The sequence below is a fragment of the Streptopelia decaocto genome (assembly GCF_964273445.1).
Source record: "Streptopelia decaocto genome assembly, chromosome: Z".
Lineage (NCBI taxonomy): Eukaryota > Metazoa > Chordata > Aves > Columbiformes > Columbidae > Streptopelia > Streptopelia decaocto.
The window spans coordinates 16329930-16344181 of NC_138657.1; the positions used below are offsets into that span (position 1 = coordinate 16329930).

A 14252-nucleotide genomic window follows, 5' to 3' on the forward strand; every position below is an offset into this window, starting at 1 on the left:
CCCAAACGGAACGGGAGGCGGCATGTTTGGAGGGGACAGACGTGATGGGGGAGGGCAAGGACATGTCGTCAAGGCTTTATTTGAAAGCAGAGGAGCGCCCTGCGATTGGCCGGCCTCCACGCCCGTTTGGTGGTGGTGCTCCTGTGGGAGGGGAGAGGAGCCGGCGGCCTCCCCCGGTCCCATCCCCCGCCGCCGGTCCTCCTTCGCCTGCTTTCGAGGCGGGAGCCATCATCATTGGAGGCGTTTAAGTGCAGAGGAAGGGGGGGGGGGGAGGAGGGGAGAGAGGTACAGCAAAATGGGGAGTAGAAATTAGTCAAACGGAAAAGAAAAAAAAAAAAAGAAAAAAAAAAAGAAAAGGAAAATGAAATCCTCTCCAATGAATGGAGGGTGAGAGGGCCGACTCCCCGATGGGGCCCTGCCAGGGAGGTATTTGTAGCGCGGCACACCAGGGGTTCCCCCCGCATCCATGACCCGCCGGATAAGGTGCACTGTCCGCTTTCGGCGCGCCTGCAGCCTGCTCCGCGCTCGGGCGCTGGGATGGCGCATCCTCCGCGGCGTCGTCGGGGCGCTGGGTCGGCGCTGGCCGCCGCGCCTCTCTCTCCTGCTGGTCCTGCGGAGAAGGCGCCGCGGGAGGCCCCGGCACAGGTAGGGCTCCGGGGGAGAGGGACTGTTGCCGTGGATGGCTTGACGGGGCAGCGGGAGGTGGTGGCAGCCGCCCCGGGGCCGGCGGGAGGCCCGCTGCCCCCGGCAACCCGGCCCCGGTCGCGCAGCGCCCCGGAGCCCTCTCCGCACCATATATTCAGATTGCACCGGGACACGTGAGGGTTTTTTTTTCCTCTGTCTTTCTCTCTCTCTCTCTTTTTTTTTTTTTTTTTTTTTTTTCAAATGCAGTAGGAAAACTACAGATTCTTGAAAAGTTATAATGTCTTATTTATGCCTTTTCCCCACCCCGTTTAAAAGCTTTATTTTCGTTTTCTTTATTGCTATTTTAGAAAAAAATAAACCCACCACCCCTCACCGATGGTTGCACACGGTTCCTTGCGAACAAGGAACATAACTTCTTCTCTGAAGAGAGAAAATGGCCACTGTTTTCCATGCGTCTACTACTTTCTACTGCTGTAAATGGCAGTGAAATACAGTGGCTTACATTGCCTTCCCTTGCTCTTATATAAATATGCATAATAAGGGTCACAGCAGCTGAGCAGCGTCAGAAAGAGTAATTAAAATACACACGTATAAAGGATTTGAGAGACACCTGGGGTTCAGGCGTTTTTTTAGAGACTTTTTCCTGATTGCAGAATGCAAAATCGGATCGTTGTGGATCTGCGTGGCGTAATTTAGGCCTCGATCATTACACATAATTAGACTCATAATGAATGATAAAGCGAATATTAATTTTGATGAGTGTTTGAGGATTGTTCTGCGAAATCCTCATAGGGGGTCATTACAGGAGTCCACAACCTCCCCTATTCCAAAGCACAGATTGGAGAAGAACAGAAACAGAAGAGAGGGAAGGTATAAATATTCCCCTAGAAATCTGTGCAACAATTGAGATTATATATATATGTATATATATAAATTAACCCTTCAAGATCTGGGTCTTGAGATAAAACAATTCACAGTTTGCCTGCTCCGATGTCTGGTTAGATCACTTTCAGAACTTTTTGAACGTCAAGTGTGGCGAGACTCACATATGTGTGTTGTGTGTATTTTTATGCATATATATAAATCAGAACAAATATTCAGTTTTCCTGGTTACCTTCAAATCCCTTGTTTTTTGAATGTGTAGGCCTAATTTTTACATCTTACAGTAAATGGGGGAAAAAGAAACTATAAACTCTGGCTGAATCGAAATTAATGAATGTCGAATATAAAACATAAATATGAAGATGCTGATTATGTTGAAGTAAATTCGCTGTAGCAAGGACAAAACCCTTTAATGAATGAGACTGTGGCATTTTTTTCCTCTCTGTTTCCACACTTGCTGTAAATACTGCTGCATATTTTTTTCCTTTCTTTACCCCAAGCTTTTCATCGAGTAGATTGAGTTCTACTAAAATGCTGGTTAGGTCTAAAATAGTCACTGAGATGTGCCGAAAATCTGATCCTGAAGGGACTTGGAGAGATGAGACAAGGGTGTGTGTGTTTAAAAAAAAAAAAAAAAAAAAAAAAAAAAAGGTAAAAGGATTAGATTTTCCCTTTTTTCCCTTTTGCCTAATCGTACTTCTTCCATAATCACATGTAACAACATTACAATCACAAAAGTAATGTATAAATATTTTGGCAGCTCGGAGACAACAGATCCCGAACTCACAGTATTTCGGGCCACAGGTTTCAGCAAGAGGGTGGCTTCATGTTCAGATTAGATGGAAGTTTATTTCGGGGGTGGGAATGGATGGAAATAAAGAGAAAACAGCTCTTTTTGGCCTCATTTTCTCATGTAAATAGACGGGTCCTGTTTTCAAGCTTTGTTCAAAATGAAATTACTTAATTAAATAGATGGAACAAAGAAGACTCGACCAGTGTTAGAGAGTGTGTCTTTCACTGAAACAGCGTCCAGGAAGCTGCTGCTGAACCCCGAGTGGGTCCGAGGTGGGACCGACACTCAAAAACTGTTTGATAGGGACATTCCGACAGTTGCACACCCAAGCAGAGCACTGGCCGAGCACGGGCATATTTTTATTCCAAAATCTACATCTCTTTATTTCTTAGGACTATGGGAGAGGTTTTATTTCTTTTGCCTTCCGTGTGTATTTTTTATTTGTCTTTTTTTTTTTCCCTCTCTATTTTTATTTTTATTTTTATTTTCTTTTTTTTGTTGTTGTTGTTCCATTTTTTTGTTTTGTTTTTTAAAGGAAGGGAACATTTTTCCTGATGAATGCTTAAGTACGTTTTGTAAAATGTAAGGTGATTATCTAAAGCCACCATGTCGTTTTACTTTCCGATGACTCCTTAGCCCAAAATGAGGGAGCGAAATAATGTGCATGTAAAATTTTCTGTAGGATTTCTAAGAAAAATGTAAAAATATCTAGGGATATTTTCACAGCTATTTAGGGCAGCATATTACATTCAGAAATGCATTATTCGCAAGTTTTTATCACATGACTCAGAAAACAGAAACAAGTATTTATTCTTTATTATTGCAGGTTGTTGTAGTGGTGGTTTGGTTGTTTTGTTTGTTTGGGGTGTGTTGTTTTGTTTTGTTCAAAAGAAACCTCTATGGCACAACTTCTAAAGGTCTAAAATTAGGTCATAGATTTTCCAGTTCTTACCCAATATGTGTAATGAGGATAATTATCTTTGCAAATACACTAACATTTTAAGCTGGTGAGTAGAAGGATACTGTAAACTACTTTATTCATAGGTTTTGCTTCAGTTTTAGCATAACTGCAAACAACTGGGATTTTTTACCCTGTAATTGTAAATCAGATTACTTCTGTGTAATCTCTCCATTGTATCCCACACCCCTGCCCCTCGTGCACCTTTTCGACGATTTTCAGGCGAGGAAATCCCAATATTATGTTCCCTAGAGTTTGTCTTTTTGTTGTATTTAATCAACCCCTAGCCTTATTACCGAAATACTTCTTATATGATAATATAACTCATGTTTGGTTTGGTTTGGTTTGTTTTTACCGTTGAAAGGGTAGTAATAGCTAAGACTTAAACACGGCATAAGATGGCTGCTTTTGGTAACTGAATAATTACCCTTTCTGTCCGGTATGCTATTACCAAAACATCCCAGAACAATTTACAGGATTGCTGTACTGTGGTATTAAAATGGATCTGTTTTTAATATCAAAGATCTCTATTTTTGAAGAGTGACTTAAATTAAAAAAAAAAAAAAAAAGGAGCAGAAATGTAAGACAGGGAGACTGCTTAACTTGAATAGATTTTTTGTTTTTTCGACAAAATACCTCTCCTGTAAGGTTTGTTGGGGAGGTAAGGTGGTTTCTCCTCCCTTCCTCCATGATACAAGTGTGATACGAGGGTAATTTTCAAAACATATTACCACGGGGTCGTCTGTTATTTCCCTAATCTTAGATATGACAGTGTGTTTTTATGTTTCGATTAAACTGAGGTCGTTTGCTGGTAGCAGAATTGTGCAAAATAGGATTTGCATTTGTGGAGGAACAATTCCTATAAGTTCAATAATATAACCCCAAATTATTTATTTTGATGGTCCAGTAGCTTGGCAAGTGCTTTTGGAGAGTCGGTTAGCACGGGGCCGTATTTGTTGCTCTACACCATTCTGATATTTCGTAGCTTTTAACAGATTTTTAGCAAGGATGGAGATGCAGATAGGCCCTCTGACTTCTCTACTAACGTCTTCTTCTACAAATATGTTGAAGTGTGAGTGTACTAATTTTTTTTATACTTACATATCAAAAAAAAAAAAAAAAGGACACGTATGCAGATATTTGTACATACACAGACACACAAAATCCACTATCAACACTGTTTCACAGAAAGCAAGAATAACCAGCGGCACTATGCAATGCTGCGGCGCCTCACTATTGATTTGGAATTTTAAGACACCTGACACACACAACCACGGAGTTTTTCTCCTTGCATTTATCTCTACGCGGCTGTGATTAAAGGCAGGTAGCACACGAAGGACTGAAGGACATTTTGCCTGGTGGGTGGGGGATCATTTCCTCTTAATTTTTCACAGTTTACGGACTTACAAAAAAATTACTTTTACATTTTTTGTCGATTGATTTGTTCATTTAATCACCTGACAGGCCCTGGGGTCTGCTCTGTACCATGCGCTGCAGCAAAACCACGGTGTGTGGGAGCCCGCCAAAGGTCCCCGCCGAGAGGGTGTCTCACTCTATCCAAGTCCCCTTCCTTCTCTTACAACGACACTTTCCCCGGAAACTTCCCAAGGGAAGCCCAGAAAGTCCTCAGATGAGGAAATTTCAGTGAACTTCTGACTTGCCTACGCAGGGACAAATTTGTATTCATTTCTCCTCATCCAAAGATGCTTCTGCCTTTCGGCCGTCGGTACATGTAGACAGAAAATCGCCAGTTTTCCCCTTCGTCATGCAGGGCTGTTCGTACGCCCGAGCGGCGAGGAGGAGGTTAGAGACGAAGGGGAATAAAGGTGCACCTCCACGGCAGATACTGCTTCTGTAGCAATTCCACCGTTTTTCTGCAAATAAAAGAGGATATTAGGGAACTGACATGGGGGGAGCGGGAGGAGAGGGAAAGAAAAAAAAAAAGAAAGTCCTAAAAAACTTCCTTAACCTATCTTCTGTATTTGCCCACTTCACCATCCCACCTCGGCGGTGGCTCTGAAACGACCCGCTCTCCGCGTTGCCTGCGGGAGCCTTAGACCCCCTCCTTCGCCTTGTCTCTAACCCAGGTCTGCCCGTAGCTTCCATGTGGCGAAGTAAAACCTTCAAGCCCGCGGATCGTGGGTGCCGCTCAGCCCCGCGGGCGCTCGCCCGATCCCCCGCCCCCTGGACGGGGGGTCGCTATGTGTGCGGGGGGCTGTATCACGCGGCCCGCAGCGGGGAGCTGCTTTGTCCGGGGGAAACTGGGGGGGGGTGCGGGAGGGGGCGCGGAAAACAAGGGGAGGAGTCAGGTGCTTGCATTTTGGGGACTTTTACAGCGTCAAGGCGAGGCCCTGCTCGGCTCTGGCTGCCGGGCTGCCGTACCTTGTCCCGGCTGCGTCTCGCTGCGGCTTTCCTGCCCGCGAGAGGCTCCCGTAGGGGCCGGGGTGAAGCTGTCCTCTTCTGCCGGGTGCCATTAGGTGGATCGCAGACTTCCTGCGGGCACGCCTCCCTTCCTCATCCGGGCCGCCAGCTCCCGTCCGGCGGCGGGATGGAGGGACGGACCCCCAGACCCACCGCTCGGAGGGGCTCGGGGCAGGGCAGACCCCCCCTCTCTGGAGGCATAAGCCAAATCCATCCCTCCCACAGAGTCTCTCTCTGCCCCGGGGAGGCTATGGTGCCCCCCCGTCCCGCCTGCCCCACACAAGACAATCGCGGGGCGCGTTCCCACCTGCCCGGGCCGGGGAGGCTACGTCCAGCCTGGGCAGCCGGGAGAAGCCGTTTGTCGGTGGGATGCGTCCTTCTGCCCTGCCTCAACACCCCACCTCCCCCGTGTGGGGAGGCACGGGAGGCGCAGGGCCGCAGCCCCATCCCCTTCTTTCTCCCGCACCGACGGCGCCTCCGGAGGGAAGCAGTGCCCGCAGGACACTCTCCGCGCTCTCGGGGGTTGTGAAATCGCGCTCCCCCGCGGGGGTGCCGAACTGTCCCCGGCTTTCAGCCTGCGGAGCTCTCTGCCGGCACCTCGCGGTCCTTCGCCGCCCCCAGGAGCCCCTCAAAGAGGGTGCGCTGATTTTACCGCAGCCGCCAGCACTGGGCTCCCCTCCTCGCTTGGAGCCGGAGACGGGGGGAGGTTGCAGCGCCCTGCCCCGCCCGAGGTGTGCGAAGTGGGCTACGCGCGGCCGTGCCCAAGGGCTGGGGGCCGCCTGTCCCGGGGGGGACGAGGGGGCGGCCGCTGCCCTCGGGGAGGAGGAGCTGCGTCGGCGCGGCGGGCGAGCTCACGGGCAGGGGAGACTTAAAGGCAGGGGTGGCCGTGCGGGTCGGGCCGCCGGGGGCGATGGAGGGGTCTACCCGGGGCGACGGCTTCGGCGACCGGCTGTGCAGCGCCGCCGCCCGCGGGGATCGCGAGGAGGTGCGGAAGCTCCTGGACGCGGGCGCGGATCCCAACGGGATCAACTCCTTCGGGAGGACCCCGCTCCAGGTACGGAGCATTGGGGGGGGGGGGGGGTGACGGGTATGGGAGAGCTCTCCTCTGCCACGCTGGTGGGGGGCGGATTTCAGGTTTTGAAAGAATTTTTACTGTTATTATCGGATCTGGATTACAGACGTAGCTGCCTGAATACAATGCGGCGCTTTTCTGAACGCTTGCCCTCCTGCAAATACTAGATGGATTGTAGAGGGGCACCGCCGGCAGCAAACGAATTATGCTAGAAAGTAATTTAAAGGAGAAGCAGGACTACAAAATCCGCTTCCAGATGGGTTCAGGAAGTTGACTGCGCTTCGATCGACTTTTCTTGTTTGTTTGTTTGTTTTAAATATAGCCTTAACGGGTGTTCTTCCCCGAGGAAATGGAAGTGGGGTCCCTTGCTAGTATTTTAGCTTGAAAGAACGGCACAGAAGACGGGGTGGAAATTGTCACTGAGTAGAAATAGTAAATTGAAACTAGTTATTCATTAGTAGTCGTCACTATTAGTAGTAGTATTTTAAATATTCATTATTCATCAATATTGGTAGTATTAATTTATACATACTGTAATACCAGTGTGAGTGGATTTGCTTTACAGGCATTTTTAGAGCTAAAAGTGTGTTATATTAATCAACATATTTAAGATGAAAACTTTAAAATGCTCACTGAACAATTAATATACTGCGATTTAAACTGGAGTTGTGTATTTCATAAAAAGGTTTTATTGTGTTGTCATTTGAAGTGATATATTGAATGGTTCACCAGCTAAGCTGGACAGCCATTTTAGTCCTTGCACTTTACATGGAAAAGGAAATATTTTTCTGAAGTTACTGAGCAAGGCACTGAGAAGTTATTCGTTTTGTTTCTGTTGTACATTCAAATTCCAGATTAAAAGGATCTCCGAATTGTTGTAAATTTTATCTTTCATGCCCCCATTTCAGAGTAAGACTAAGTTCTGTTTCCCTTACCAGCACTTTGCAAAATGGCTGCCACTCTGACTTGTGGACTCTATCTGAAAAACTTAACCTCTATAGGAATTTATAAGTCATTTAATTTATAAGCATTTTCACATTTATGTTATAAATAAAATAAAATATTTGTAGTCTATAGCCAAATTCTCATGATAAAGGAAATAGAGAGAGAAAAAAACTATAATTTCAAGGTATTTTCTATAGTGTTAAGATTCAATTTATGGAGGTTAAAATTCCATTGAAAATGACTATGTAAATGCGGGAAGCAAAACCGCAAGTGTAACTTTCTTTTTTTCATTTGTTTGTTGGGGTTTGTTTGGTCGATTTTCTTTGGTTTTGGTTTGGTTTAGTTTTGTTCAATAGTGCAGGATCATACCTTGGCAAGAGTTTCTGCTTTTGCTTCAGCTGCGAAGTGGCACTGGGGCTCAGCAGAGAATTTTGTGCGTTACCCGTGGGCGCTGAACACCTTTCCCTGCTCCTGTGTGAAGTAGTGCCGGTTTAGCCAGAGCTGAGAGCGAGAGAAACGGCTCGATCCAGAACTCGGGGCGGGGGCGGGGGGGAGGAATCCCCACCGGGCACCGAAAAGAGCTGAACCTTTGCCAGGACCCTGCCCGGCCGCGCTGCACTGTTCATTGACAGAGCAGTAACGCGTCCTCAGTGGCAGGCTATATATAGAACCACCATAACGCAACTCCGTCAGTAAGGCACATCCCTGAGGACCACATCTACACGGCTTTTAAATACCTCCAGGGATGGTGACTCAACCACTTCCCTGTTCCAATGCTTCACAACCATTTTTGTGAAGAATTTTTTCTTAAGATCCGATCTGAACCTTCCCTGGCACAATTTGAGGCCATTTCTTCTCGTCCTATTGCTTGTTACTTGGGAGAAGAGACCAACACCCTGCTCACTACGACTTCCTTTCAGGTAGTTGTAGACAGCGATAAGGTCTCCCCTCAGCCTCCTTTTCTTCAGGCTAAACAGCTCCAGTTCCCTAAGCGGCTCCTCATCGGACTTGTTCTATAGACACCTCATCGTAGTATAGAATATCGCAAGCTGGAAGGAACCCATGGGGATCATCGAGTACGGCCGTGTGCATTTATGCAACTCACAAATAGCTGACGTAGGAAAATTGCACCCAAAAGTGACCCCGACCCACAGCCCCTTACCCCCAGCCACCGCCCCGCGGGTATTCGCACTCGCGGTGCTCCGCGGCGCTGACGCTGTCTCTCCCCGCAGGTGATGATGCTGGGCAGCCCGCGGGTGGCCGAGCTGCTGCTGCAGCGCGGAGCGGACCCCAACCGCCCCGACCCGCGCACCGGCTGCTTCCCGGCGCACGACGCGGCCCGCGCCGGCTTCCTGGAGACGCTGGCGGCGCTGCACCGCGCCGGGGCGCGCCTCGACCTGCCCGACGGCCGCGGCCGCCTCCCCCTCGACGTGGCGGCGGGGGGCCCGCACGGAGTGGTGGGCCGCTACCTGCGCCACCCACCGCCACTCCCCGCCGCCGCACCGGGAGCCGGGCCGGCCGCGGAGGGGGCTGCGCGCTGACCCGCCCCGGCCGTCCCTCTGAGTCGCCCGCTGCCCGCCATGCCCCCACGCCGCCGCTCTCGAAGCCCCGGAGGCAGCCGTCCTCCGCCTCCGTGCGCCGGGCCCCTCTCTCCTTGTCGTCTGCGCGCATCTTCGCGGCAGGTGGTGCGCAGGGTCCCCCCGCCACCGGAGCACCAGGGAGCGCTCACGGCTGGCGGTGCTCCCGGCAGCCCGACTGCTGGAAAGGGTCTTCCTCTGCCTCTCTTCCCCAGAGCTTCTTCCGCACACCCCGGGCATTTCGCGTCCTGCTCCCGTGAGGCACTGCACGCTGCTGAATTTTCTAAGAAAATGCGGAAAGAACCAAAATACGGCCGCGGGGAGAGCGCCAGGTCCTCCTCCTCCACAGGCTTGCCGACGGGTGGATGAGAATCAGCAAACCGTTCTCCGGTGCTCCAGGGAAATGAATAAATAAACAATTAAACAAATAAATAAATCACCATTTCCCCGCCTCTATAGGTTGTTAAATTGATGCAGTTTAAAAAAGTGAGAACGCTCCGCTTCCCGTAGCGGCTTTCTCACTGCCCGGCAAGACACTGTCTTGATCTCCATCAGATACTTGTCTTACGATGGTACTGATTTTATCCATAATCGCGCAATCCTGGAGTGCTTTACATTTTAGTGATACCTTGAGATTCTTTTATATAGCGCACCGAAACAGTGAACACTCTAGCCACCCCGTTTACAAATTTAATTCATCTTCGAATCTTCTCCCCTGATCACCTCGTTCAACTTGGAAAGTCTTAAAGTACTGAACGCTGATCGAGGTTGGAGTTTGGGAACTATTATAGATATTTTGTACAGATATATTAAAAGAAGGCCATTCACATGAGAAAACAATTAGTAATCGTTTAGCTGTAAGCTTTAACATCTGGAGATACCCCGTTCATTCAGAATATCTGAAAAACGAGCTCGGTATTTTTAAGACAAACTTTCCGGGTCTCTAAACCAGAAATTTGGAAATAAAAACAAATGACTGCAGCTGGTTAAAAATGTGAGCCTATTCACGTCCATTACTTCTTCTCTCTTTTTTTTTCCCCCATGTGATTTCCATTTTCTGCCCAATGCTCGCACTGCTTACATGTAATGAAATACCTGTTGTTGTTATTCAACTGTAAGATATCGAAGGATTTGGCTTAAGAAAAAAAAAAAGTATTGTGTTCAACTATTAAATGGTTCTGCCCGCAGGACTTTTCAGTGTTGGACGGTGTCATTTATTTTTACTTTGTTCGTCGCTTATGTCTGTGCGTAAACACGTATCCATACACACATCGCATTCACGCAGGTCGAATACGCAGGGCTTATGCGCAGATGTGTATTATTATTCATGCACACAAATACTCGAGAGAAAAACATACATGAAACTCGATATTTTCCCTGTTTATAACAACTCTAACAGAGCAACAAGAAAGTCCAATCGCACTTCGTATCTTTGCACGAATTTACGATCTTTTTAAGAGCGAAAGTTTTGTGTTGTGTTTTTTTTGTTTTGTTTTGTTTTTGTTTGTTTTTCTTTTTTTTTTTTTTCCCCGTTTTCCTGCTAAAATAAACAGTGGCAAGCACACGCTGCAGAATAAGGCACCATGGGCACACACTACGCCTGAAGGCTATTTTTTCCCATTTCCCAGATACGTTGGCATTTTTGTTGCCCGCGCGTGGGAGCCTGCACTTTGCTCAGGACACACACCGCGAAGCTGACAGAGGCGCTCCGGTCACTCATCGCTTCGCCTCTAATTTCTAAGCTCCTACTAAAAGGAGCAGCTTTCTGCCGCTCATTGCTTTAAAATAGAATGGGGAAGAAAAAATCACTCACCTCTCGGAAAAAAAAAAAAAGTTATTTCCTAACTCTCTGGGGGACAAATCGAGGGTGAGCCCCGTTTCCTCCTACTCCCGCGAGGGCGTTTGGCGGTGGCGGGAGGGGGTCAGCAAATCGGTCGGGGGCGGGGGCAGGGCTCTCTCCCCGGACTCCCCCAGCTAGCATGCAGACAGGAGCCCCGCTCAGCTTTGCCATGATCCTGGGGGCAGGTGACGGTCCCACCCGTTCCAGCTGCCGGCGGCCCCGGCCGGCGCGGCGGAGAACGGAGTATCCCCGGCTTCTCGGCTCCCCGCTGCCCCTGCTGCCCGCCTAAGGAGCCCCCTTTCCCGTGGGAACGAGGGCCAGAGCCTCGGAGGACCCCTTCAGAAATACGGCCGGTGGAGCGGTGTTCACACGGGGATGGCCGGGGGGTTTCCACGCAGCCTCTCCCCTCCCGGGAAGGCTTTGCAGACAGACTGTCCCACGGGCTTTGGCTTCGGAGCTGCCGAAACTTCAGACTTCGTTGTGAGGCCATCTGAAGAGAAGAGGAACTTTTGGGACGGAGTCACGCACGGTGACTTCAGATACGTTCTAAGTGCGGGGTGTGACCAGACAAGGCTTCCACGTACTGCTGCCACCGTGCAGGGAAGGAAAGGGAAAATTCACACTGCTTGGGGCAGTATAGAAAAAGGTTTTCCTGCCAAGTGTCCAGCCCAACCTCTGTGAAAAAATAATTTCAACTTTTTTGTCTCTGTAAGAAGTTTTAAAAAATATAACTTTCGTCACATTGAGGTGGCAGCACTGTGCTGCTTTCCTTTCTGTCGTTAATGTCCACTCTTTGGACAAGGAGCCAGCACCACTGTGTTACAAAGCACCCTTCCATTGTGTGCAGATGCCAGCATCTGAATAATTTGACTCATATTTCCCATTGTGGTGTCCTCTATGAAGCTTTTATTATTTTTTTTAATTACTTTTTAAAAAATAAAAATATCTTCAGGTGCAATGGCACTTAGAAAAACAAAGTGTTTTCTATTACACATTCTGGAAATTAAGTCTTTGAGAATATGACTCCCAAGCTTTACAACGGGTACTATCCCCTTTAAATTCACGTACATTTAATGAAATCTATGGTGTTTAAGGGTTCATAGGCTTTGAATATCGTGTTCACAGTCTTTGAAAGCTTAATGCAAGTGGAAAATAAAAAGCATTTTAGGAAAGAAATTAATAAACTGACCTTGCCCAGGCTAAAGGCATGGAAATGTATGAACCCCACTGCCTACTTACATAGGAAATAAGCCTCAAACACTATGAGTAACAGGAGTAAAATGGAAACAGAGCCCTTCTAGAAGGAAGTGAGGAATTTGAAGATGGCACAGGTAAGCCACAGGTGGAGAGAGGCCTCTGAAGACATTCATATCTTACAAGAGCTCTGGTGGGACAATTTACCTAGGGCTTCTAGATCTATTTTTTTTAATCAAGTCTCATTCAATCCTAATCTGACACTCACTAAAGTAATTCACCATCTTTTTTTTTTTTTTTTTTTTTTTTTTCCCAGACTTACAGGAAAAAGAGGTAGAAATGGTTTAAAGATACTGTACGAGCAGAAGTCAAGACATAACACTTTGTGGAAAAGAGAGCATGCTTTTGGTAGAAACACTTGCTAAGAAAGTGTTTCTGTGCTGGAGAAAGCACAAGAAAGGGAAGCAAAATGAGAGTTAGTCCTTAAGAGCTGAAAACCAAGAACCTTGCAACAAGAGGCTTCAGGTTACCTCACAGAAAGGCAGACAGACATTTGTCACTAGACCAAACACCAGTCTTGGTAATGACTGTAAACTCAGGACTGAGGATGGGCTCTGTTTGCACCTATTGCTGCAGCCAGAGGCTGTCCAACCAGGGAAGGGGTTTCCACAAAATGACCAAGGGGGCCAGGCATTTAGAATCCAGCTCATGCTGTCAGTAGAGGTCATTCGCAATACCTGACTTCCTATGACTGAACTAGGCAGCTCATGCTGCCATTGATGCAGTCACTGTTCTCAGGAAGCAGCCTCCTATACGCTGTTTCTGAACAAACACATTGCTACTTGAGGAGGTGAGAGAGGTGACCTAGACTTTCCAGGTGGGGAATGTCCCAAGACAAGCCTTTTTTCTCTACATGGTGCTCGTGGTCAACAGCAGGGACTGGATAAAAAGATAAGAAAACACACATGTTGAGAGCTGGGAAGATGGGGCAGAGGCACAGGGTTTCCAGAACAGGGGGGAAAGAAACAGATCCAGCTGAGGGAAGATGTGCCTGGAGAAAGATGAAACAAACACAGCAGAGTCTGCCCAAGCCTGAGAGGGTGCACACCAGACATTTACCTCTACTCCACCCCATGCCAACCTGGGTCAATGGTTTTGTTTGGCTTCTAAAACAAAGCGCATCCCTGCAGATATCCAATGCACGTGGCTGATGAGCAGCGGCACTTACAATTAGACAGCAGACACTCTTCAGTGGAAATGACGTGAGAGAGGGCATCCCTTGCCTCCAGAGGCCACGCATTTGCAAGCTTTACTGTTTGTTTACTGCTTTCACCTGAGGTCCCAAGCAGCCTAAGGGCCAGAGAAGGAATTGAGAGCCAATCCAAGGTACTAATAACACCATGGAGTGGAGAACTTGTATCAAATATTGATCAGTTCTGAGGACTGAACTGATTCCACTGTCCTCCTCACATGCACTTTAAAGGGAAAGCAATACCGACATGGGAAAGAATTCTTTTAAATGTCTGACTGTGGTATGAAAACAAGCAAAACATTGTTTCGGAACATTCTTACACAGTGGCTAAAAGCCCATAAAAAAGCTGCTCCCTATAAAGCATTAATTAATAACACACAGATTCTAAGGTCAAATTTAAAGATTTCCATGAGATCAAATGTCTCCCTCCTTCTGCTAGATGAACCACACTGCAGGAACCCAAACAACTAGACAGCTTTCATGTGCCCTCTATGATATGTTTCACTTACTACAGGCATTATTTTTGGTTCCATATGTTGCTAAATCTGGGGATGAAATATTGTGGCCAAACTTTTTTTATTTTTCTTTTCCCTCTTCTCCTTTCAAGGTGCACATAGAAATCACTGTATTTTTAACTTGTATTGTTCCCTTAAGCAATGCTATTCAACACAGC

The 14252-nt window shown here is 47.7% G+C and overlaps 1 protein-coding gene across 2 annotated transcripts; it reads left to right on the plus strand.

The window, feature by feature from the left end:
• Positions 1 to 296: 296 nt before the first annotated feature.
• Positions 297 to 10473, plus strand: LOC309451103 (cyclin-dependent kinase 4 inhibitor B-like; the record flags this gene model as incomplete). 2 transcript variants are annotated; one of them, XM_082074561.1, is made up of 2 exons in its annotated part: positions 297 to 645; positions 8949 to 10473. In XM_082074561.1, the coding sequence occupies 2 exons, from the start codon at positions 538 to 540 to the stop codon at positions 9255 to 9257; spliced, it is 417 nt and encodes a 138-aa protein (XP_081930687.1). In that variant the 3' UTR covers positions 9258 to 10473. The 2 variants fall into 2 exon arrangements, with proteins under 2 accessions (XP_081930687.1, XP_081930686.1); XM_082074560.1 differs by lacking the exon at positions 297 to 645 and adding an exon at positions 6610 to 6753.
• Between the last annotated feature and the right edge of the window lie 3779 nt (positions 10474 to 14252).